The 23,599-nt window shown below is 39.4% G+C and overlaps 4 protein-coding genes across 4 annotated transcripts in view; 1 reads left to right on the top strand and 3 right to left on the bottom strand.

Annotated features, from left to right (window-relative positions):
• Window positions 1-2,578: 2,578 nt before the first annotated feature.
• LOC145497562 (trace amine-associated receptor 1-like) lies at window positions 2,579-4,329 on the top strand. Its single transcript, XM_081477381.1, has one exon. The coding sequence runs from the start codon at window positions 2,727-2,729 to the stop codon at window positions 3,822-3,824; it is 1,098 nt and encodes a 365-aa protein (XP_081333507.1). The 5' UTR covers window positions 2,579-2,726; the 3' UTR covers window positions 3,825-4,329.
• A 248-nt stretch (window positions 4,330-4,577) lies between these two features.
• On the bottom strand, window positions 4,578-9,780 carry LOC145496605 (trace amine-associated receptor 6-like). The gene has a single exon (XM_081476309.1). It carries the CDS (start codon window positions 8,270-8,272, stop codon window positions 7,166-7,168), a length of 1,107 nt encoding a protein of 368 aa, XP_081332435.1. The 5' UTR covers window positions 8,273-9,780; the 3' UTR covers window positions 4,578-7,165.
• The window catches only part of LOC145496604 (uncharacterized), an 82,016-nt gene continuing 63,837 nt past the window's right edge, over window positions 5,421-23,599 (bottom strand). Inside the window, exon 4 of the mRNA XM_081476308.1 lies at window positions 5,421-5,435. The gene's annotated coding sequence lies outside the window, so the exon portion shown is untranslated. The remainder of the gene's footprint in view (window positions 5,436-23,599) is intronic.
• On the bottom strand, window positions 9,878-23,009 carry LOC145496603 (97 kDa heat shock protein-like). Its single transcript, XM_081476307.1, has 19 exons — window positions 22,689-23,009; window positions 22,364-22,421; window positions 22,035-22,175; window positions 20,966-21,088; window positions 20,269-20,368; window positions 18,986-19,113; window positions 18,296-18,379; window positions 18,026-18,186; window positions 17,719-17,795; window positions 16,952-17,210; window positions 16,135-16,268; window positions 15,458-15,672; window positions 15,273-15,350; window positions 14,475-14,675; window positions 14,083-14,208; window positions 12,848-12,955; window positions 12,017-12,136; window positions 11,257-11,418; window positions 9,878-10,503 (listed from the first exon to the last, which is right to left on the bottom strand). Exons 1-19 carry the CDS (start codon window positions 22,793-22,795, stop codon window positions 10,276-10,278), a joined length of 2,610 nt encoding a protein of 869 aa, XP_081332433.1. The 5' UTR covers window positions 22,796-23,009; the 3' UTR covers window positions 9,878-10,275.

Below are 23,599 nucleotides of genomic sequence, written 5' to 3' on the forward strand. Positions count from 1 at the left end.
CAGCTGTGTTTGGTAATTTCTCTTTCACCTCTGATATTAATCTGCAATTTACAAGATTTGATTGGTTGACACGACGAACCAGATCATGCGAAAATATCTCCTTTATTTCACCACACAGGCTCCGATCTCGTGTTCCGAGCCCCAGCGGCCCTACCGGATGCAGTAGAAGTGATAACTTCGTACCCAGAGTCTTCGTTCCCCTTGACCAGCGGTCGGGAAACGAGCGAAGAACTTACAGTTGAATTGCGCATGCCTAACTGACAAACACGTGACTAAATTGAGTCACTGGTGTTTGAATTGTTTTTAAAACCAATCAAAGTCAAGTCTGCAACGGAACTCTCTTCAAACTTGCGCAGTAAGGAACGAAGACTAGAGAACCGAGTTTGGAGAAGAGGGGAACTGGGCTGGGAAATGGATTTGGTTATTGACTTTCTACGTCAAGTGCATGTAGAAGCAAGGCAGATTGACTTATTCCTTGCTACGATACTGCATATAAACAAAACCTATGTCTCCATGAGTTCTGCTTCTCACGCAGTGTCAGCAGGACAGGTGTGCAGTACCTACAGCCACTCACACCCACCTGAATAAATAAGTAAGCGATTGGACTGTATCAGACTAGCTATGTCGGTACAGTCAGTTCAAAAGATAACAAAAGTCTTATCCTCTTCAAATACAAGTTGAATACAGAGAAAACAACAGCAAGTTGCCTTCTAAAAAGAAGATTGAAAAACATAGAAATGAAATTGAATACATGATTGCGTAGAGTTTCTCGGACAGATGAAGGTTTTTGAGTGCCTAATCGTAATTTGTTTCGACTACGGAAGGCAGCCGTTTGAAAGCTTTAGCTTAAATCTTCCAACAATTAAATGAGACCTCGAGAATAAAATTTTCAAATTACCATCGAAAATCGTTGATGGTGAAAATTGCTTGACTTTAGCGACTTTCAAACCTAGAGTTACCATTGTCTGTTTTTAAAAAATGTTGCGATACCAGTATAAAAGTGCTCATTTTTTTTTCTTTGAAATATGTATTTTTAATTATTGCTTTTGTCAGATGTTATCACGCTTTCGCATCCCGTTACGAGATATAGTGCGTGGGAGCACCACACACAGGAAAAAGGAAAAAATCTTACTAGACTATTACTTGAAACTCTCAGTTTTCTTTGATATTTTGAGAATATTAGTAAACCAAAAAAAAAAACAAAATTGCGAAGCTACGTCAGTGCTTGATCTGTTGTCGCCGCTAATTACGCCAGCGGCCATCTGAAGTAGTCCACAGTTTGGAGAGAAAGACGTCTTCAGGAAGAGCCGAAGGCTATCAAGTTTGTGTTTACTTCCAATTTGCAGACAGCAATTACAATTTACATCAGTAGTTGAAGTAAAGGAAAGGATTTTTATTGTTCATTTTTGACACACGCACGACAATTTGTATGCTTTCTGTACACTAGCAAAAAAAACCCTTCAAGATAGATAACTTGATTGTATCTTGTACTTAAAACCCAAGAAAGACCATTTCAGAGCTACAGACACGAGCGCGACAAAGTAAGTTACTTGAATCATTCCAGTTTGTTGGAGCACACTGTTCAATATTTAGTGCGAAATAGACCCAGGCAATTTTCCCAAGTCATTAGTGTTAAGACTCCAATCGATGCCCTCCCACATGACTGAATTATGTTTCTTCGTCAAAATATCCTTATCGCTGTTATTTTAGTAAAATCCAGACATTTCATCTTAAGCTGACACGCAACGAAACAAAGTGTATATATACGAAAGCAAGAAAAGAGAAAAGCAAGTTGGCAGGAAGACCACTTTTTAATTTTACTTATAAAAACAATTATTAACTTCCGAGCTAACTTCTGACCTAAAAAAATAGCGACCTCATGCATCTCATGAAAATACCGCCAACTCTTGAAAGATATTTTGTTATTCGCTAGTAGCCAGCTTTAAAACAAAAAAATAACTTTTTTATAACGGTTATTACTCGGATCTAACTTCCTGCTCCTGCTAAAGAATATCCTAAAACCACATAAGTTTTGGTCAATTAATATTTGGACCACGAAAACGAAACGGCCGCGGGGAAGCGCGCTTTAATTCAGTTGCCCCAAGCATATATGTTATTACTACAAAATATATAGGGAACAAATTAAACTGAAATGAAGCAAATTGAATCTTTTGAACTTTGAAAACAATTTTTGAAAAATCAGTATTAAGGCGGCATCGTCTGTACCCTCAGGATATTTTGATAGGAGGGGATCTTCACGCCGTCTTTATAAATCAAGATTTCGATATCGCCAGCTCAAATCTATCAAACTTTGCAGGGTTAGATCGGTAACTTGTCGTACTATTTAATAAGGCCTCGGACTGTTTTGTTTCGGCCTCTAATACTTATATCTATATTTTGTTATCGCAGAAAACCTATTTTTCCACGAGTTGTCTCAGAGGAGTCATTTTCCATCAAACGTTCACCTGCTTTTAAGTGTGTTGTTGCGGCCTAATTTCCGATAATTTCGTATACTTTATCGAGATTGATAAATTTTTGAATGACAAGTTGACAAAGCAAGACAAAAGTCGGTCGCGGTTACTTTAAAACATTGAAACGAATATGTAGCAGGAAACAGAGTGTGATTGATTGATCAAGAAAGGTATAAAACTGACGAAACAACAAAACAGAAGACTGATAAAACGACGGAACCCAGACAGAAGTCTCCTGTGGGTCGAGCAGAAGACATGGATTTCAACGCCACAAACTCAACGCTGTCTAATGCTACAAAATCGTCTTCGCTTTTGAAAGGCAGCTGGCATATGCATCGTGAGTTCATTTACAAAGTTTACTTGACGAGAGGTATACTCGACATTTCAATGGCGTTGATCACAGCTTTTTCCAACGGTCTCGTGATTTTCCTGTTTCTGAAAGATCCAAAGAAATGTCTTCGCCCATCCCCAACAAGCCTTCTTGTCGCTAGCCTGGCTTTGGTAGATTTCCTGGTCGGGAGCGCCCTGGAGCCGACAGATGCTTATTATAATCTGTCGATAGCCTTTGGAAAGAAATCCTCTATAAACAGAAAAGACATGCAGAGTGCCACAGCATATCTACTTCTCTGCTCCATGCTTCTCTTAATGCTGCTAACGTTCGACCGACATACGGCAGTGTCGCGACCAATCCAGTACTCTCAAAGAATCACCAAGAAAAAAGTTTATTTCAGCGTTGTCTTTGTGTGCAGTTACTGTGCCTTGCTCATCTTTGTAATACGGAACTGGGGAGAAGCGTTCAGAAATGAGGTCTTCTGTGGTCACGTCGATTTAGTTTTGGTCATCACAACCGCCCTCTTCGGCCATATCGTCTATTCGCTTCGACGACAAACAAGCAAGTTGAAACGACTGAGTGTAAATTCAGACGACGTTTTTGTTGTCCAAGCGTCGGAGCGTGAAAGGAAAGTAACACTGACGCTCGCTTTCATGCTCGTGGTATTCCTCGCGTGTACCATGCCCTGGTTTCTGATGATGCAGATTTTTGACTACTGCAAACTTTGTCAGAAAAATTGGTGGGTCTTGAAACTGTTGTTTATTTTGTTTCAGGCCAATTGCGCTTTCAATCCATTTTTGTGCACTCTCCGCCTTCCGCGTTACAAAGTGGCGCTAAAATGTATCTTGGCGCGATGCGCATTTTCCCGCCGTTTTAGTCCTTCATGGCGATACAGGCGAGCTTATCAGCTTAAAAAACGCTTTTCCAACACTGCGAACCTGCAAGGAAGTGGAAAAAAGGAATCTTCCAGTTCGAGTGTTGCTTTAGCGCCCGTTTTGACACAGTATCAACTAAGAAGCTAAAGAAAACCATTATAAAATTGTATATATATAAAAAATTAAACCCCAGGCGTTAGTTTCTGTAATGGTTTTATAGTGTTTAGAAATTAGAATTTGTTTCGTGGGAGTTGCCGTTTCATGCGATCTGACAGTAGCCAGGGGTTCCTAACCAGATCAATTAGTCAAGCTGGCACACTTATCAAGCAATCTCAACTTAAAAATACTGCTGTAGTGTTAATTTGAATACAAATCGAAAGGTGGAGATCTCATCTTTAATTAATTATTGTGGATAGTTTTGATGACGTACAAATGAAGCCAGCTATCTTGAAATCGTAGGATTCAGAGATGTTGAGATTTATATTTATAACCCGATAGTATGTGACTGAAAATATATTTCCAAGGGAAAGTGATTTGATTTCAAGATTTTACTGTAGAGCTTTTAACCCAACGATATGTATAACGTTAGTTTTGGGGAAAATAATTAAATTCAGCGGACAAAAGTTTAATTGCAAGGCCAAAAGACCGTTGTGGCTTGCATGAATAATAAAGCTCGACCCAACGGTGATGTTTTCGACTTATTTATTCTAATGAAACGGAGACTATTGTTAAAAATAGACAGAATCTTTAATTGCACATATGTATGGATTCCTGTTTCCGGATTTTACCAAAAATATATTGTTACTTCTACATAAACCAAAATTTTGCTTTTACAGGAAAATGTAATGTAAAGAAAGCTTAATTTAAAGGAAACCACAAACGTTATGAAACCAATCTCCTTCTACCGTTTTTTGTCCACGTTCATGATCGGGGTATAATATTTTTACAATTTCTTTTAATTTTAGGTTACTAATTGAATTTCGTCTCTAGTGACAGAAATGACTTTGCCCGAGGATGTTTTTTTTACTGTTTCAATAATAGCAACCTGCTTAGTTCACATGAAATTCTGATTACTATTGACAGAATTCCACTCTGTCTGACGGCCCACTTTTTTGTTCTTTAATGTAAGCGCCGAGCGTTTGAGAGCGGCGAGGAGCATGAAAGCGACTTTCTTCAGCCTCCCTCGGTTTTTATTTTGCTCGTAAGGAGGTTTATGTCCTTGACGATTTTAAGTTGGAAATGGAAAAGTCTGTGAACAGACTAACAGAATTCAAGTTCATTTACATGAGGAGGAACCATTTTAACTTTAAAGGACTCTGGTTTGCCGGTTTATTTAAAACAGTCCCTTTGAATTGTATCTTTTTAGAGGAAAGTATCAGCCAAAAACGGAATTCATAAAAAACCCCAGCCTATCAGAACGAACTATCAAATTAGGAAAAGCTAAGGCCAAAACAGGCCATCGGCGGGCCTGCAAACAAACCGAGAAGAGATTGAGGGCCAGGCTAGGGTGGAAACAGCGCGAGATATCCTCGACCCTGCCCCCTTTTCCAGCCAGAGAATAATTTATACGCAGGATCATAATCTCTTGTTTACACATCAACACTTTCAAAATAATATTAATACAGTCGAACCTTTACTAACAGCGACCTCCGCACAACGGCCTATTGCGGCCACATATTTTCGTCCCAGTCAAGAGAGTTTCCCTTATCTTAATCTCCCAATAATAACCACCTCTCCACAGAGGCCAGCACAATTGTACTGTTCTTTTCATCAACAACTACCTGAGGTAACATCGTCGTCTCGTAGCCGTTGCTGAGTAACTGATGACGTATTCTGGGGGCCAAGGATCAAACCTCGATGCGCATTTTTGAAAACAATTAACAACCTTTGATTTTGAAATGATTACAAATATGCACACATCATTATTGACATCCGGGTCCAGGCAGATATTAGTTTCACAAAGTTTGCCGTTCCTGTTAACCTTCGTTCTGAGTCAAACTAAAAATATTAGTTATACAGAGCCAAAATATCAATAAAGTATTACACACTGATTAAATGAATCAGGCTTCTCTAATAATTAGTTATGCACGGATGTAACATAAATAATACTTGAAACTCTTGTATACTTTTCGAAATACGAATCGTGATAGTTTTATGCAATGCCCCACACAACTCTACTCCATTCAAACTCAATTGAACTTGTTCCAACAGAACTTGGAAATAAACAAATTCGGAATTCTTTTGTTTCCCTTAATTGTTTCGTCATTGAACTTGACCCCGGGTTTAAACAACAACGACTTTATTCACTCATACATTTACAGTCTTCAAAATAAAATATTTATATATATAGAAGAACAGAAAAAATGTACAATTTGAGTCTGGAGACTGAAGTAACCCGACAGTTTTCTAGTCAGTCGCCATTCTCTTAACAGCCGGATGTGAACATGGTAAACCCATTGTTAATCTCGTTTGTAACTCAAATTCAACACAAACACAAACCTTAATTAACTTACTGCCAAAAAAAATAATTGCTTGAGATAACTTGCATTGTCTTTTACTAAAAAAGTCCTTATTTATCTTGACTTGACATGCGTTGCCTGATGTCAGTGTAATCATTGTCTAAATCCCACAGAACAACTTGATACATAATTGAACTAAAGAGATCCGAAAAGATTTCTCTCGACTTTAAGGTTAGATTAAAGATTTAAAATGAAAAATAAAAAACTCGGTTTGTACGTACCATAATTTATAAACTGTACAAAATTTAACATGAATAGAGAAAATATCTTTCAAACTTAAAACAAGTGGATCTCTTTCGTACGTGAGACCACCGCTACTGATGTCATCTGAAAAACGACACCGTTAATAATCCCCCCGATTGTCTAAAACCAGGTCTAAATGTTAAGTTAAAAGGACAACGGTATTATTTTAACAGTGAAAATCTGTCAAAACACCGTTACTAAATTAACCGCAGCGAACGTGCGAGCTTTATCACGTTCAACTTCTCAGCTGCTTTTCCTCTCAGTAAGAATTTCCGGGAAAACAGCACTTGATTCCTGTCCACTATCCCTATCCACTTAAAAAATTATCTAAAAAGTTTCGCTTGAGAATTCTTTCTTTCGTAATGACAGAAAACTATCATACACATCCAAAAGCACTTGTCACATAACTGGCATTGTTTGGCACTGAGGTCCCTTGCCACAGATAAGCTGCACGTTTCAGCAATATGCAGGAATATGTTTGAGTAAGAAGTTCTTCCCGAAAATTATGAGCCTTCACTTGATTTTTCAACTTCCTAAGCAGTTTTCCCGATCTTGCTTTGCAGTTTTGTGATATTATCATTTCAACTGGGTCGTGGAAATGATATATCTCTTGAATCCCCGCAACGTCTTAAGATTTCCGGTAAAAAAATGCTTTTATTCAGGAAAAGCGATTATTGCAAGTAGCAAGAGTTTACAACTCAACAAAAAACCATGAAATGGCGTTCTTTAGTTTTTGAAATTAGTCAGTTGCAAGACGGCTGGTAACTGCGAGTTACTTGAGCTAGATCCTTCTTTTCTGCTTGTGGGGATGTTAGATTCTGTCTGCCGTCTTTGTAGGTGATACGTTCCCCTTGTTGGCCATACTGAAGTGTAGAAACGGCGGGAAAATGTCCACCGTGATAAAATACATTTGAGCGCCAACTGGTACGGCGGCATGCGGAGAGTACACAAGAACGGATTGAAAGCGCAATTGGCCTGGAACAAAATAAACAACAGTTTCATGACCCACCAATTTTTTTGGCAAATTTTACAGTAGCCAAAAATCTGCATCATCAGAAACCAGGGCATGGTACACGCGAGGAAAACCACAAGCGTAAGTGAGAGGGTCCATGTTATTTTGCGTTCGCGCATCGACGCTCGAGTAACAAACACATCATCTTCGATCGTGCCCGAGTGTATACTCATTCTCCTTAAGGTGCGAGTATGTTTTCTAAGTTTGTAGACGATGTTACAGAAAAGGACAGTGGCGACGATCACGACTACGTCAACATGAACGCAGAAAATCTCATTTCTGAAATCTTCTCCCCATTGTCGTATTGCAAAGATGAGCAAGGCACAGTAAATCCACACACAGGTCACACATATGTAAACTCTTTTCTTGGTGATTCTTAGAGAGTACTGGATAGGTCGCGACACTGCTGTATGTCGGTCGAACGTTATCAGCATGAAGAGAAGCATGGAGCAGAGAAGGAGATATGCTGCGGCACTCTGCAAGTCTTTTTTTTGGATAGATTGTTGCTTCCTTCCAAAAGCCACGGAAAGATGGAAGTAAGCATCTATGGGCTCCAGGGCACTTCCCACCAGGAAATCCACCAGAGCCAGGCTAGCGACAAGAAGGCTTGTTGGGGATGAGCGAAGACATTTTTTTGGATCTTTCAGAAACAGAAAAATCACGAGACCGTTGGAGAAAGCTGTGATCAACGCCATTGGAATAGCGAGTATACCTCTTGTCAAGTATATTTTGTAAATGAGCTCACGTTGCCCGCCGCCTTTCAAAAGCGAAGAAGCTTTTGTAGCGTTTATTGAAATCGAGTCCGTCGTGTTCAAATCCATGCGATGTGCCTTTGGTTTGTGTTTATCTTATTCGAGTTTCCTTTCCATGTTGCCCCTTCAGTTTTAAAACTCTTAAGATCTTGCACCTTATACGGTATCCTGCTGTGCTTTCGATTCAGAGAATTCTAATGAATTACGATGGGCCGAGAGGAATAAAAACAGACGAACAACTGGAACGTAATAACAAATCGTTTAACCGTGCGTGATTCAACGTTTGTTGAGCAAATCTAAATTTTGAACCGTGCGACATTCGATATTGCTTCTAATCTGACGAAATCCAATCCACTCGCCCTTGAAATGACCGGGTGAAATTTTTTCGTTATCCTGGCGCCATTTCACGAAATTCTTCCGTGGGAGAATCACTGAGAGAGAACGGGAAGTAGCATGAAAAGTACAAACACCAATTTTATGTCCTATGTCAGTGATGTTTATGGGAGTTGCTCTTTTTAATTGAGATTCAGATCTTACGAGGAATGGCTCAATGTTGGCTTACTGAGGTCAAACGCGGTAGAATTTCCGTCACGGTTTTGTCAGCTCCTATGTTCCAAGTTATCAAGATATCTTGGACAAGTTGCGAATTTATCCCGTGACCTACTAAGAGAAAGAACAGGGTCTCTATCTTCACAATCTGAGCTCGTCGCGAAGACACGTCTTCGAAAACCGACCAATTTTTACAAGTTTGTAATCCGCCTTAATCTTGATAGGCCATAATCATCGATTGTAAATTCATTGTTGTTAATTACTTTATTGGTGTTTTTACACATTGGCCGAGATTATTTTGAAGTTCCCTCCCATTTGAATGGACTTTAGTAGGTCTTAAATATTTCGTTTTCTAATAACTTTACTAACGAAATGTGCCATTAACAACCTTCAAGATTCTCTCCGATAACAGTAACTAAACAAGACAACAAGAGAGGGACACTCTGGTGTTTAGGCGTAGCTCAGCCACTAACTTTATTTATTTCAAGCCTTCTAAGCGTTCAAAACACAAAATGTTTGCGCGTCAAGGTCAAAAATGCACTAAAACTCAGTCACGCTTTCACTTTTGCTTTTTCCTGCTTTTGTAATCTAGCTCATTTCCATCTAACTCTTCTTTTTTAATGGGGAGATAAAATAAGTGTTCACCTTGAAAGAAAAATATGCCGAGAAAGGAAAGTTTCAGCTGCAAATGCATGTACCGTAATGATTCGATTTAGCGCCCGGGGCGCTTATTTACTTTTGGTACCTCAAGGGAGGGCGCTTATTCGAGACAGGGCGCTCAGGTTACTTCTTTTCTGAGAAACAACCAAATGTTCAAAACTAAACTTGAAGACGAGATCGTTCGTTTGAAGGAATTATGCACTCACATGGGCATAATAGTTGAGAAACTCAGACGAAGGCCACTGTGTTTGTAATGCACCATTAAGTATGCGAACAATTGAGTAAAATGAACCTCCGTTGATAAGTACTGAGAGGACGCTGTATTATTTCAATATTAGAATAGGGGCGCTTATTAATAAAAACACATTTGAGGGGCGGCGCTTATTCGAAAGGGGGCGCTTATTGGAAGGAGGGCGCTAAATCGAATCATTACGGTAACTAACCTTGCACTGACAAGTGGCAAACAATTAAACAATAATTTATTACTTCAAAACTACAAAGTGTAGTGACAATTCAGACTAATAAACCGTTTTCGATATTGTGAACATGTGACCTAAATTGCCTCGGACATTGCACATCAACTTTGCGCATTATCATCAAATTCTCCCAACAATGACCGAAAGAATCACAAGGTAACCGTCAAGGAGAATTCATACTTTGAGCTGCTTGCGGTAACGAAAACCGTAAAATGCGCATATCCGAGGCAAAGTGCTCAGAACTAAAGTCCCATTCTTGACTATCAATTCTCCTTAAGCCTTCTAAACGTGAAGGGAACAAAATTGCTGAAGAACCCGGGCAATAACGTGGACTGTGAAATCCCTTTCTCTTTTCTTTGTTATAATCTCTATAGCGGTTCTCTAGCGTCAATCAATATCCATATCGGGATCAAATTTCTTTCCCTCGTCGTCTTGCTCTCCTTGTTGTTCAGTAGTTTTCTCTGCATTGCCTCCATCTTGTTCCATTTTTTCTTCGTTGGTCGACTCTTCGGCGCCATCTTGCTTCTTCTCTTCCTCCTTTGGGGGTGGTGGTGGTTCGACTTTTGGTTTTGGTTTCGGTGTGTTTAAAATCGTATAACAAGTGTCTTCCAATAGCTGTAAAAACAAAGAATCGACATCAGAATTAATGGTGACTCTGCAAACTCTCGAATGCTTATGTTTTCAGTTCTTATACATGATGCCACCAGCAAGCTTCGCTCTGAAAATACAACTTGCCAATTTAACCGTGCAAAAATTTCCGAGGCAGCAAAGATGAAAATAACACCCTCGTGAAAACAACACGAAGGTGGTGGAGGTTTTAGAAAATTTCTTGCAAACGACGCTTGGAGGTAAATTTTGGGCGTGTGACGTAATCAATTGACTGCGCCCTCACCTCCCCCACCCTCCCCCACCTCTCACCCATCCACACCAAGGCCTTGTTGTGATGGCCACCATCTGACCTAACTGAACTGTTTCGATTTTGTTTAACGACAGAGGGTGAAACCAAATAGAGCGGCTTTCAATTGATTGTCGTAAAACCAAAACTAACCATGTCCCAATTACTTACCAATTAGACTACACAGTCAATCTCGAGCCGTAGTAAAACCAAACCCAAAGGAACTGCCTGATTACTTTCGACACGCAATTGACCATATTCGTGTTCTCGGTATTGGACTGGAACTAGCTTGCAATGGAGGCTCGTGCGGGTGAATATCATTAAAAAGAGATTAATGTCATTTGCATTTGAAAAGACTCCCCGCATTAGCCTCAACTGCAAGCTAGTTCCAGGCCAATACCGAGAACACGAATATTGCATATTGAAAATCGCTCTGGAAGAACCAAAGCACGAATATGTCGGCAAGCATTTACCTTTTTCTCTGAGAGGATAACAGACGCGTAGACAGCAGGATCTTGATGATCAGCAAGCTTGTTCTGTGCGCTCCATTTACTATTAAGCCACTCGTCCTTAGCTTTCACAGCTTCCACGACCTTTTTGATTTCCTCTGCTTCAATATGATCGTATTTTTCATCCTGTTAGGTAAAATGAAAATTTAAGTAAAACGAAATTTTGAGTTTCTCTTCTGAGAAATATGCTAGGTTTTCTTGCCAGCCTCCATCCAAGGAGCAAAACTACTTGGTTTAAGCGCGTTGTCCCGTGCTTGACAACAGTTGCATGTTTTCCCGCGCTTGGCACAGGTTGCACGTTTTCCTGCGCTTGGCACAGGTTACATGTTTTTCCGCGCTTGGCAAAGGTTGCCTGTTTTCCCGCCCTTGACCATGGTTTCCCGCGCTAGACAGAACTACTGTGTTTGCTACGCCATTTCACTGCTTCAAACAAACGATCTTTACATAAATATATACTCTGACCAATCAAGAAGTCGTTTTCAAGTCACGTGTGAGACCAAAATCAACAAGCGTTTGGTTTGCGCCACTTTTGCCGCGGTTTGTTTAATCGAGTTGAGTGGCCTATTACAGTTTGATACAGTGCAGTGAAGTGCAGTACAGCGCAGTACAGCGCAGCGCAATCCAGTGCTGCGCTGTGCAGTAAAGGCATGGATGAATTGCAGACCAAACTTAAGTTCTAGCGAACCACAAAGCCTACAATTCATTCTACGTTAACAGAACTTACCTTCTGTTCGCAGAGCTCAAGAATTTTTCTGATCTGCTGTAGACTCTTTCCAAGCTCTTCGAATGCTGCTGGTCTTTTCACAGATTCTGTGCATCTTGTCTCCACTGGATCTCCTACTTTCTACATGAGAAAAACAATTTTGAGAAAGTTAAAGCATAAATCAGTGGCTTGAAAATTTGAAATATTTTATTGTACTAAATGTGTCCAATGTAAACAGTAGAATAAGAAAATGGCGGTAGTATGATTTTGGGATAACTCTCCTTCATATACCAAAAGCAAGTTTCCCAGAACATTTCTCTTGTGATGCAGGCTAACTGTTTCAAGAGGGTTCTCCAGTCACACTGCAGTTGATCATCGCAGGGGAGGTTAGTGAAAACAGGGCTATAGCACGATCATCAACTGACCTTCATTCTGCTGTATGGAGGCAGCGTGGCCGAATGGTTAGGGAGCCGGAATTAAAATCCGAAGGTGGCGGGTTCAAGTCCCGCTCTGACCACTAAGCTGGAGTTGTTTCTCGGTAGACCCTAGTTTAACTCGTTAAGTCACGCTTTTAAACAGCCAACTGGTCTGCCTCCCGCCAGTTGGGATTTTTAAGCCTATTATGTTTAGTTCATATATATTTATTTCTTTCAGTTTAAGTGGCATGCCTGTGAACTAGCAAAGTGTACCTAGGCACATTGACCACTATAAATAACAACATTTCAACATTTTTTTTTTTTTTTTGAGCTTTCACTTCTCCTGAGATGAGAATCTCGCTTCTGGTTGTGTGAGCGACCTTTCTCAAATACAGACAAACGAACAATCTAGTAGATATTTCTCACATTTTAATACCTTTAGTGTCGCCAGTTTGTCTTGGTAAACCTTTTTAGACTGATTTTCACCATCTTCATACAGCCATTCTTCTGTTTCCTCAAGCAAAGTCGAAAATTTGTCTCTTGCCTATGAAAGGTAACAAATAAGCGAAAAACAAATGGAAGTTCTCAGTCCTTACATTGTAGTACTGTTCAGTACGCTGTACAGGGTGGTCGTATGTTGTGGTAGACTAGTACTGACTCATTAGTGAGGGATGATTAGCTTATATGAGCACAGTCCAACCTCCAGTAACCTCACTTCTCTACAACGGCCATTTTGGTTTTGGTCCCGGCGGACAGTCCATACATTCACTCTTATTTCAACCTCTCTACAACGACTACCTCTCCTCAACGGCAACGGCCACCAAATCGCATCCCGAGTGCAAAAAAACACCCTCTCGACAATGGCCAGCTTATCATTGACTGATGAACGGTGTATACAAAACCCCATTTTTTTTGTTTAATAGTAAAAGATCACAAAAATTGAGTACAGCGCGTCGATGTTCTGTTTTGATTGTGTCAGGTATATAAATTATATGCCAAAATATGCCCTTTTTTTAAAGAAGGTTTTGCACCTCAAAAAAAAAAAAAAAAAAAAAAAAAAACCAGGGGCATACTACACACCTACCTCCCCACGACGACCACTTTCTCTATCCCCAAGGTGGCCGCTGTGAAGAGGTTTGGATGCTCTTGAACAGTACTTTCTCGTGGCACTGTTTTATCATTGCGTAAAGATGGTTCTAACTTGTAATGTTTAGCTGAAATTTTAATGTATGACCATTCAAATGAAAGACATTGGAGCGATTTTCATTCGAGTGTCGAAACATACTTGGTTTGCACTAAGTACGCTACACGATTGACCTAAAAAACTCGCGCCACTTTTTCATCCAATCAGAAAGAAAAACCAAAACCAATCGTGACTAACTCTTACTCTTTTTTCCCGCGCTTTGCTTCAACTACATGTTTTCTCTTCGAGTTTTGATTGGTTCACTGACTGTGTCCTTTGTGATTGGCTAGTGATTACTTTGATTTTGGTTTTACGGCACTCAATAGAAAACCGCTCTAAGCGATAAATTCTTTACTTTTTATCAAATAAAAAAGGTTCCAAAATTCTTCGTCCTACGGCCCTTCACGCCGATTCCACTGTTTGACAGACTGGACAGGTTAAACATGTATTGTACGAATTGATCACTACTGGTAGAGAGTAGAACACACCTCCTCTGTGATGAATTTCTCCAGCTCGCCATACAGTTTTCCTCTCATGTCATACACGTAAGATTCCACAGCATTCTTTGCTATTCCTTTCTCTTTCTCTAGACGGTCTTGAATGATCATTTGACACTGCAAAAAAAGTATAATTGTGCCATTGTGTTTAAATTTTCTTGCTGCTTTGTCAGTGTTACAGGCTAGCAAAGGGAAGGGCGGGGCTAGGAAGTTAGAAAGTGAAGTCTTTCTTCTCGGGGCTTAGCTCCTTGCAAAACAAAACAAAAAGTAGTTTGTTTTGCATCACATCTGATGGAGTAAAAAAGGGGGTAAATAAGAAGGAGCTTCTTGTACAGCTGAAGCCCTGTAAACTGGGGCGTGATAAATTAACAGCCACCACAAACCTCTCTGTCTATTGCTTCCTGAAGCTGGGCGCGGGTCAGTCCAGGAACTATTGTTTCCACTCGTAGTTCAACTGTTTTAACTTGCTGCTTCTTTTTCTTTGCAGGGGCACCATTGTCTTTTTTGCTTTTGCTTTCCTTGGCATTTTTTGCTTCACTCTCCTTGTTGTTGGAGTCATTTTTCTGTTCCTTTGATTCGGGTGACTGCAGATGAGGAACATATATAAATATATATGTTGAGTCAGAATGATATGGAAAGAGAGACCTCAAGCTACAGCTATCCTTCTCATTCATTCATCAGCATTGTAGTACCGATTTATTTATCCACTGGCCACCTCAATTAACTTTGTGCTTACAATTGTTCAACAAACTCTCACTGTCCAGGAGAGTTTCCTGGACAGTGAAAGGCACTCTCTCAGTTAAGTCTCTTGCTGAAGAACAAAACGCTGTAGCGCTGAGTTGATTTATTCAGAGTCCGATTAAGCTAACCCAGGGTAAGAGAAAATTTTGATTTCAGTTTTGTATTTTTTTTTTTTTGCATGAATTGCTATTTACTGGTACATCATTTGTCCTTCAGTTCTGAGCTCAAGTAACCTCAAACTACTCAAAGCATAAGCAGTGAAAAACATCTTTATACAAAGAAAATTGATACCTTGGCTACCTTACAATCTTGGGTTAGTGTTAACTGGCTTTTGAACATTCCATCCCTGGCCAGTTTGCTTAACCTTTCATACTGGCCATACGGTGACTTGACTGTCAGTTAGCCGCGAGCTAGAGAGCATGCGTAAGTGTATACCTTACCTCTGCTGTTGTATCCATGGGTTCTTCACCAGCTGTTTTTTCTTGTGAGTCACTAGCTTCCTCTGCTCCTTGGGAATTCTAAGATAAAAATACTCTTACTTGCATCAATGAACAATACACAAGGTTTTCCATACTGCAATAAATGTTATACGCATGGGAAGCCTCAATAAGTCTAGCAACTCTACCTCACTAGCGGCATCACCAGTTGTTTCCTTTGCTTTTTCATCTTGTCCCTCCACTTCCATGGACTCCTCTTCAGGATCTGGGGCTACTGCAAGTTTTTCCACTAAGCTCGCATTGACAACATTCAACACTCCATGGATGTCTAGACGAACTTTGACCTTAACCTTTGATGACTCACCCTCTTTACTAGGCACAACATCTTTGATTGAAAAACGCCCTAAAAAATACATACATGAATGCTGAACAACAGCCTGCAAGCAGGCCCAAGTTTGAGTCCTCTGCAAGCTAGTGCGCAGCCATGGAGGTAAGGCTCCCAGACAGCTTGCGCCGGGAGCTCGCATTGCTTGATGACTGCTGGTTTTTGTGGCATATTGCCATTCACACATGACCCATTGATGACCCTGGTTGCAGGGTAGATTAGGGAGCTTTAGTAAACTGTGATGGCAATGCCAACAAGAACATCACCAACAAAGACTTAATGAGCTGAGAACAATGGTTCTGCATGTGTGCTTTGAATATTAGTACATTTCTTACCTACATGTATCATCTGCAATACAACAACATGAATTTGACCAAGTTTTATGGAGAACCTGAACCGCAATGGCTGATTTTTCAAATCTTCTTTTGGATTTGAATCCTGTCATAACATATTTAGCCTCTACTGTCAATTTTAACTTACCAATAAATCCATCTTTTAATGGAAGATTGACATTTTTGCCATAGCCTGCTTCTAAATCAAATGGTTCTTTTCGATAAAATGTCAGCATCTTTGAGAAAGGGAAAGCATGGTTAACAGCAAATACCTCCATCTCCCTAAAACAAACAAATTGAAAATCAGCTCAAGAATTCATAACATCTGATGATAAACTTCAACATGTATTTAACCCTTACTATTATATGGCAAGGTAGTCTCGAGGTGCGACTATTTTAGTCTCAAGATAAGACTATGTTACTTTACAGTAGGTTAACACTCTGGTTTTAGATTAGCTTAAGGAGGGCCATTACATAAACTACCGAGTTATCAGTAATCAATGTTACCCTCATAAAATAAAGTGTTATTACAATAATTATTATTATTTAATCCAAGCATCTTGATTGCTTCATTCTTTGTCAGGATTTTGCCATAAGGGCCATTTCCATGAAAATGGTCAAAAGCTGTGCATTTTTTTAATTTTGGGTCTTACTACTAACTAAACGCAAGAGCGTTAATACTGATGTATATTGGTCTTCAGTTGTTTTTTGTACAGACCTCACTGTGCTTGGTTCATACTGCTATGACCTTGGAACGTTTTCCCCCTGGAATGCCCTCACTCTTGCTTAGTAAGAGCTTATTAATGCAACTCAAAATGTCTCAAGTTCCTTTTTTTCTATACGTGTAGGTTGTACACTGGTAATTCCTTCATCACGTCAATTTGATTTTAACATTGTCATCATCAAGTGTTCACATTTTTCAAAACACAAACGAAGAAACCAGCAGACACAAACACCCGTCGTACCCTTCATCTTCAGTGTTCTCTGACTTCCATGTAAGGACAATAGGATAGGGTGTTGCATCATTGACCACAAACTCTCGCACTCTGAAGGTTGGTGATAGCATGGCACACTGCAAGGCACAGCCACGAGCCACAGCCTCATCAGCATTCAGCGTTGTGCTGACTTCCTTCTCAAATACTTTTGTTATCATACTTTTTATAACAGGAATGCGGGTGGAACCCCCAACAACTTCCACTGCCTCTATGTCTGCAAGCTTCAGCCCTGAAATAAATTAGCAAACAATTTCATGGCCATGCAATTAATTTTCATGATTCATATACCAAAAATGAACACACTAACATCCTGTGCCATACAGAAACAGTACTGTATGAGCTTTCATTTAGATGGCTAGATACTAGGTTAGAGTTTCTTATCAAAATGGAGTCAGGGTTTGACTCAGCAGGATGCTTTGGCTCCACCAGTCTATTTAATGACTTACATGTAGGTGTACAATGTACAAGGAAGGTAGGAATGCTCTTGCAGGCAATTCAAGCTTTAATGTACTGTCAATGTTTACAGCTATAATGGTGAAGTGTTGCAAAGATGGTGAAGTGTTGCATAGAACAAGAAAACAACATGACACCTCTAACAAGTTTTTAACATCTTGATTTGACCCCAAAGTCCAACACCATGATATCGGCATGCCTTCGTGTACAATATGTTACAATGTACACCTACAGCTTGTAATACTAATTAAAGTGTCATGTTCATTACAGTATGTAATCATTACCTGATTTTTCCAACAATGCTTTTAGTGTTGCTTCCAGCCGTAACAGCAGACTAGCTATCTTCTCTTCAAAATCATCTCTAAGACAAAAACAATATTGGTTAATACAAAAACAATTTAACTACTAACAACAATTATTTGAATAGACATTTTTTTGCATCAGCTGTTGGTAATCAGAGAGTTTTGGTTGCCAAAGGGAAACATTATTTTGTGCTAGTGAGTCAGACATTTTTCTCTAATTTGTCTTTTCCTTTTTCATTTAGGATACAAGTATTACCAAACACACATACATCTAAAGTACATGTAGTACCTCTTGAATCTTCCTGAGACATCTCTTTCCTCCATAATGCACTCCACATGCATTGGAATTTCTTGGGAGTTGGCACTCATCAATTTTTTCATCTTCTCGCACTCACGAATGAGACGGATACCAGCTTTGGCATTTGTAGAAACATCCAATTTGTACCTTTGCTGTCAAAGTGAAGAAAAGTAATTTATCTTATTCTTCTAGAATTATTGTACATAGCAAAGAATTAACATGACTCAGTAGTTTTGACCACTATTGCCAGGTTCAACTTACTTTGAAATCCTCCACAAAATGATCCATCAAAATTTCATCAAAATTTCTTCCTCCAAGGTTTGGGTCAGCAGCTGTGGCTAGTACCTGTACAGAAAGTAATTTACAGAAAAGATCTACCAACATTTCCTTCCCAAGATAATGTTACTTAATTACATTAAGGTCCATCATTATAAAGAATATCTGCAAAAGTGAGCCAAATCTAGAAATTAAAAGAAAAAAAGAAACTTGCACATTGCCTCAATAAGGGTTCCGCTACATTTTTAGTATGGTGTGGCAAGCCTTAAAAAGGTTAAAGGTAAAGTGGGCATATGAGCCAAGTGGCCCACCAGGCAGGCGCTTATCTCCAGTTTCTGTAGCATGGACAACTAGGAGTTTTTCTACCTCCCCCCCCCCCCCCTTCCCCCTCCCCTGGATGAGATGCAAGTCAATTGCAGGGTTACCCCCAGCATTAAGTTGAATTGGCCGGTACCCATTTATACACCTGGGTGGAGAGAGGCACAGTCAGAGTAAAATGCCTTGCCCAAGAACACAACACAATAGCCCTGGCCAGCGCTTGAACCCAGCCAGCACTTGATCTGGAGGCAAGAGCTCTAACCATGAGGCCAGTGCACCTCCACTGTAACAAACCTTGCCAGCCCATTACTTCCTGGAGATTGTAGACACAAGTGAAGTGAAAGTGAAGCAACAAACCTTGAGCTGTCCTTTCAAGAATGCGCATGCGGACACCTGAACAGACGAGTGGCCCATGTCAACAAACACTACATTCCTTGGTTTATCAGTGGGTAGATCTTGTTTGTAGATGCCATATGCTAGGGCAACTAAAAGAAGAAAATAGGACAATCATTTCATGGTACAGTCAAACCTCGATTATCCGGACCTTGATTATCCCGACTATTCGATTATTTGGACTTTTTTCTCTGGTCCCAATTTTTTCATGAATATTAATTAGTTGTGATCTTGAAAACTCAAAGTAGCAAAAAGCCCAATAATCCTTTCAAAAGACTGTTGAAACAGCGTATTATCCCGTGCACTTTTCAAAATTCGCAAGTGCGACAAGACAAAGAAATATTCTGATGCGTTCAGCTGATATCTGATTGGCTCAATTGTTTTGTTACCAAAGGAATTTCATGCTTGATTAGTTCCTTCCGCATGGTTTATGTAAACACATGAGCGATCGACCGTAAACTCAAATTAATTAAAAACATGTCTACGAAGCAAAAGCGAGCTGTTCTATCGATTACAGATAAGCAGATAATTATTTCATGTTTGGATAAAGGAGAGAAAGGAACAAATTTAGCTCAAGAATTTGGCATCAGCAAGCAGCAGATCTCTGACATATGGAAGAACAAAGACAAGATCCTAAAATTTACTGACAGCATCAAGACAAGTGAAGGATTAAAACGAAAGCCCTGATCAAGCTACAAGTCTTTGAAGCAAACAAACATGCTTGAACATTTTAGACCTTTGTAAATACCTGAACTGAAAGTTTTTATTTGTAAATACATACAGGCTGTGCAGATTTCACAATTAAAATGATGTTTTCTTTCCGGTATACCTTTTGTTATTTACATTTCTATCTCATTAATAAACATGTTTTCGATTATCCAGACTCTTGATTATCTGGACTATTTACCAAGGTCCCGAAGAGTCCAGATAATCAAGGTTCGACTGTACACACAAATGATTTTCTTGAAAATTAAAGATGAAATTAATTCATTAAGAAATTCAAACATGCACACTTGATGCATGAAGTAGCATGACATTGCACCATAAGTTGTGTGCATGAGGCCTCAGTGAAGGGTGTGCTGAAACAATTAACACAGATTCCCCAGATTGAGACCCATCACGAAATGGCTAACTTGCAAGAATGGCCGAATAATCCTGCCCTTGGGTGGCTGTTGTACATTATAGACAAGCTGAGACATATATTTGAGAGAGAGTAGATGTGATATAGAAACAAGTGTTCTATTTACCTGCTGTGGTGTCGTTCATGAGTCTCAGACAATTCAGTCCTGCCATAGACACTGCATCTAACATTGCTCTTCTCTGTCTGTCGGTGTAGTAACAAGGAACCTGAAACAACACCATCGTCAAGTGACTTCAGGTATGTAGATCATTTAATACTATTCCTTAAGAACTTCAGGTACATTGTTGCAGTATTCCTCAATTTAGTCCTACGAAAAATTGTCTCTATACCTAAAATTTCCAGAAATGTCTATAGAACAGTGCAGAACAAGAAGTTATTCAGGAGTGACTTATAAGAACATCCTGGAACATTCTGGAAAATTCTGTTTTTAATATTACTCTGGATGAGAAATCATTTCATAATTTTGTCAAAAAAGAAAGAAAACTTAGAAAAAACAAAAGAGATCTTAGGTTCTGCCAAAGTAACAAAAACTACTGTGTGAACATCATTCTCAAGACTAAGGTCATTAATGCTAATATCAACTTTGACATTAGCATGAACAACCTTAGTCTTGAGAATGATGCTTGATGCATCGAAATGTTGATTGACAGTACTTACAATCAAGTTCTTTTCAAATGCTTTCACAAGCAACTCATTATTCGATCAAATTAATACACATCTTTAAATTCAGACAAAGCAAAGTAAATAGGAAGTGTATAGCATGTATATAATTATGTACATGATATGAGATTTAAAATACTTACAGAAACAACACAGTCTGTGACTTTTGTGGCTAATTCTTTCTCAGATATGATCTTTAGCTTTGTCAGTAGCATTGCCATAATCTGCTCTGGTGAAAAAACTTCCTCATTCTCTAAATAACGCACCTACAAAAATTACAAATTGTACAGATGTGTTAAGCATCGTAAAATTGGTTGTCTTTATCATTGTGTGGTTCAAGAAAATATCCGTACCCATCAAATGTCAGCAGAAATTCCATGAGGGGGCAGGGGTTCAAAGCCAAAAAGGAGAAAACAAAGCTTACCTATCTAAACAGGAATTACTTTTAGAGGGGTGGGGTGTGGGGTGGTCTGGAACAGCACATTGCACCTTTGTGGTAAATAACTACTCTTAATTACATTCGTGTATACAATACTGATGCGCAATCTTGCGAGAAACTGAAAGTCCATGTCAACTCCTGCAGAGAGCTTTGGCTTATAACTCAAACTCATTCTCCCAAACTTTTAAGGTGTCTACATTTGGCTGTGTAAACAAGAAAACTGTCAAGGCAAGAAAAAAAAAAATATAAAAAAAATATGCCCTGTTTTCCATCAATATTTTCTTGCTGTACTTATGAAGGTCCCCTGGTTTCCTTACATGGTGGTTCATGCGCATAATTTAAGGGAAAACCATGGCACAGAAAGCGAAAAATAGTTGCCTGAGTTCTTACTTCTTGTAGTGATAAATGCAGACTGCAAAAATTCACTCAAGCAGTTAATCAGTCAACCTACAGCCAAGTTTCAAAGTCTTTTTCATAAAATCTTGAACAGCATTGCTAAAGCTAGCTTATGATAAGGTATATGTTTGCACATTTAGCAACCAAGCTATGCAGAGTTCAAAGTTTGTCCTTGCATGGTAGTCATTCTGAAATGTTCTATAGATAATTTATGTTGAAACTTATATTGATACCAGTGTTATTATATAATTACTAATTATACAGAAAAATTAATCTTCTTTCAGAGTACACGGCAAAAATACAAGCTTACATCCACTGTTAAATCAAATTGCGTGTCAAATTACTGCAAAAGGCTTGAGATTTTTCGAGACACTTACTTTGACACCTATACAATCTCCGGGTCTTTCAACCAGCTGACACGCAAATCGTTTCTTCTCTTCCAGCACAACTGGATCGCTAAATTTCCGACCGATAAGCCGCTTGAACTGGCTCACGGTATTTTTCAAGTTAAATATCATCTAAAAGACATCAAATATAAAGGCATGAAAGTTTTAGCGAGCATATAATTCCCAAGAGCACAATCGGACCATGTGCACAATACATAGGTACAGTTGTACAGCTCCTTTTAATTTCAAACTGATTCGCTTGTGCATGAAATACGGGAAGTGAGGTTGAAATAACGAAAGAGGGAAAACGTCATTATCACCTGAGTTTTTCCTTCCACACCAATACTCCTGGTGGTCTCCCCAAACGACACGACACTCCTGTACGGAAAATAAATCGCAGGCAAGCTTTCATTACATAATTTTCTCCCGGCTGAACCAAGCTTGATAACATTCATGAGGCGACATGAATGGGTCATAGAGTGTTGTTCTTACTTTCACAAAACTCCGCAAACTTCTTTATTCTATCGCACAAAACGAGTGTTGACTTGAGAACATACATCACAGGCATTTATAATCTCTAGATTGTAAGTGATCAACGAGGAGCGATTACACAAAAAAGTTTATTTCATGATCTGTAATACTTACGGCGTGCTTCTGTCACTGTACTCATTGACAATGGTCTCGATTCCTCCGCCTCGTGCAACTGCCACGAAACAGGACTCATTTCCAACGTCAAACCCTACAACGGACATTGCGCTCTTTTCACAAGGCCTAGGAATGGAAAATTCACTAAATTAAGGCGACGTGCAGTACCGCTTAGCCAAATCGAAATTCACGTGGCTCAAATGTATGAAGAAACTAAGCCGGTCGCTGTTGTCGGCCATTGATTTTCCATAAAAGGTGATGTGACGTAGTCTCCCCGGTCTTTTCTCGGTTTGTTATTTTCTGAGTTTTTCCCGAAGTTTCCCGAGTTTTCTAGAATTTTACAACATTTTTTACAATATTTAAGCAATAGAACACTCTTCCGTGTTAACATAGCCTCATCTAAACACGAGGAGGGCTCGGAGAGTCCGAGAGAGTGATGCAAACCCGAGCGTAGTCACAAGCAAAGTACAAAACTTACAGTTTCAACCACTCTGTTTGCCTGAATGACAGCTATCACTTTACTACTGATCAGAAGTGAGCAGGCTCGAAGCCTTTTGTTACTTATATAGTTACTGTGTAATAGCCTAGAATCTTCTATCAATATTTTTAGCAACGTTACATCATTATGAACTATTTCAAGACATTTGACTACTTCACGGCATTTGAGATGAAACATAGAGTCAACATAGAACATTCTAGGACCACCTAGAAACAGAAATTAGAAATGGAAAGCCTCCACCCTCAAAGGGGTGCGTTTTCGGTGAGCTTATGACGGTTCCGAAATAATGTACCATGAAACTGGCTTACTGTAAACTGGGAACTGATACAAACTGATTGATATTTAACTGGAGGAACTTATACATTTAAAGCTCTCTAAACAACGGAAAGTTTTCAGGGAGTTTTATCTTATC

Source organism: Orbicella franksi, chromosome 9, assembly GCF_964199315.1.
Source record: "Orbicella franksi chromosome 9, jaOrbFran1.1, whole genome shotgun sequence".
Taxonomy (NCBI): Eukaryota; Metazoa; Cnidaria; class Anthozoa; order Scleractinia; family Merulinidae; genus Orbicella; species Orbicella franksi.

Excerpts from the sequence above, each read along its gene's own strand:
- LOC145497562 (XM_081477381.1), top strand. The coding sequence starts at position 2,727 with ATGGATTTCAACGCCACAAACTCAACGCTGTCTAATGCTACAAAATCG.
- LOC145496605 (XM_081476309.1), bottom strand. The coding sequence starts at position 8,272 with ATGGATTTGAACACGACGGACTCGATTTCAATAAACGCTACAAAAGCT.
- LOC145496603 (XM_081476307.1), bottom strand. The coding sequence starts at position 22,795 with ATGTCCGTTGTAGGGTTTGACGTTGGAAATGAGTCCTGTTTCGTGGCA. Across the intron at positions 15,351-15,457 it reads CTGGTGATGCCGCTAGTGAG|AATTCCCAAGGAGCAGAGGA; the intron begins GTAGAGTTGCTA and ends TTTTTATCTTAG. Across the intron at positions 14,676-15,272 it reads CCATGGATACAACAGCAGAG|TCACCCGAATCAAAGGAACA; the intron begins GTAAGGTATACA and ends CCTCATCTGCAG.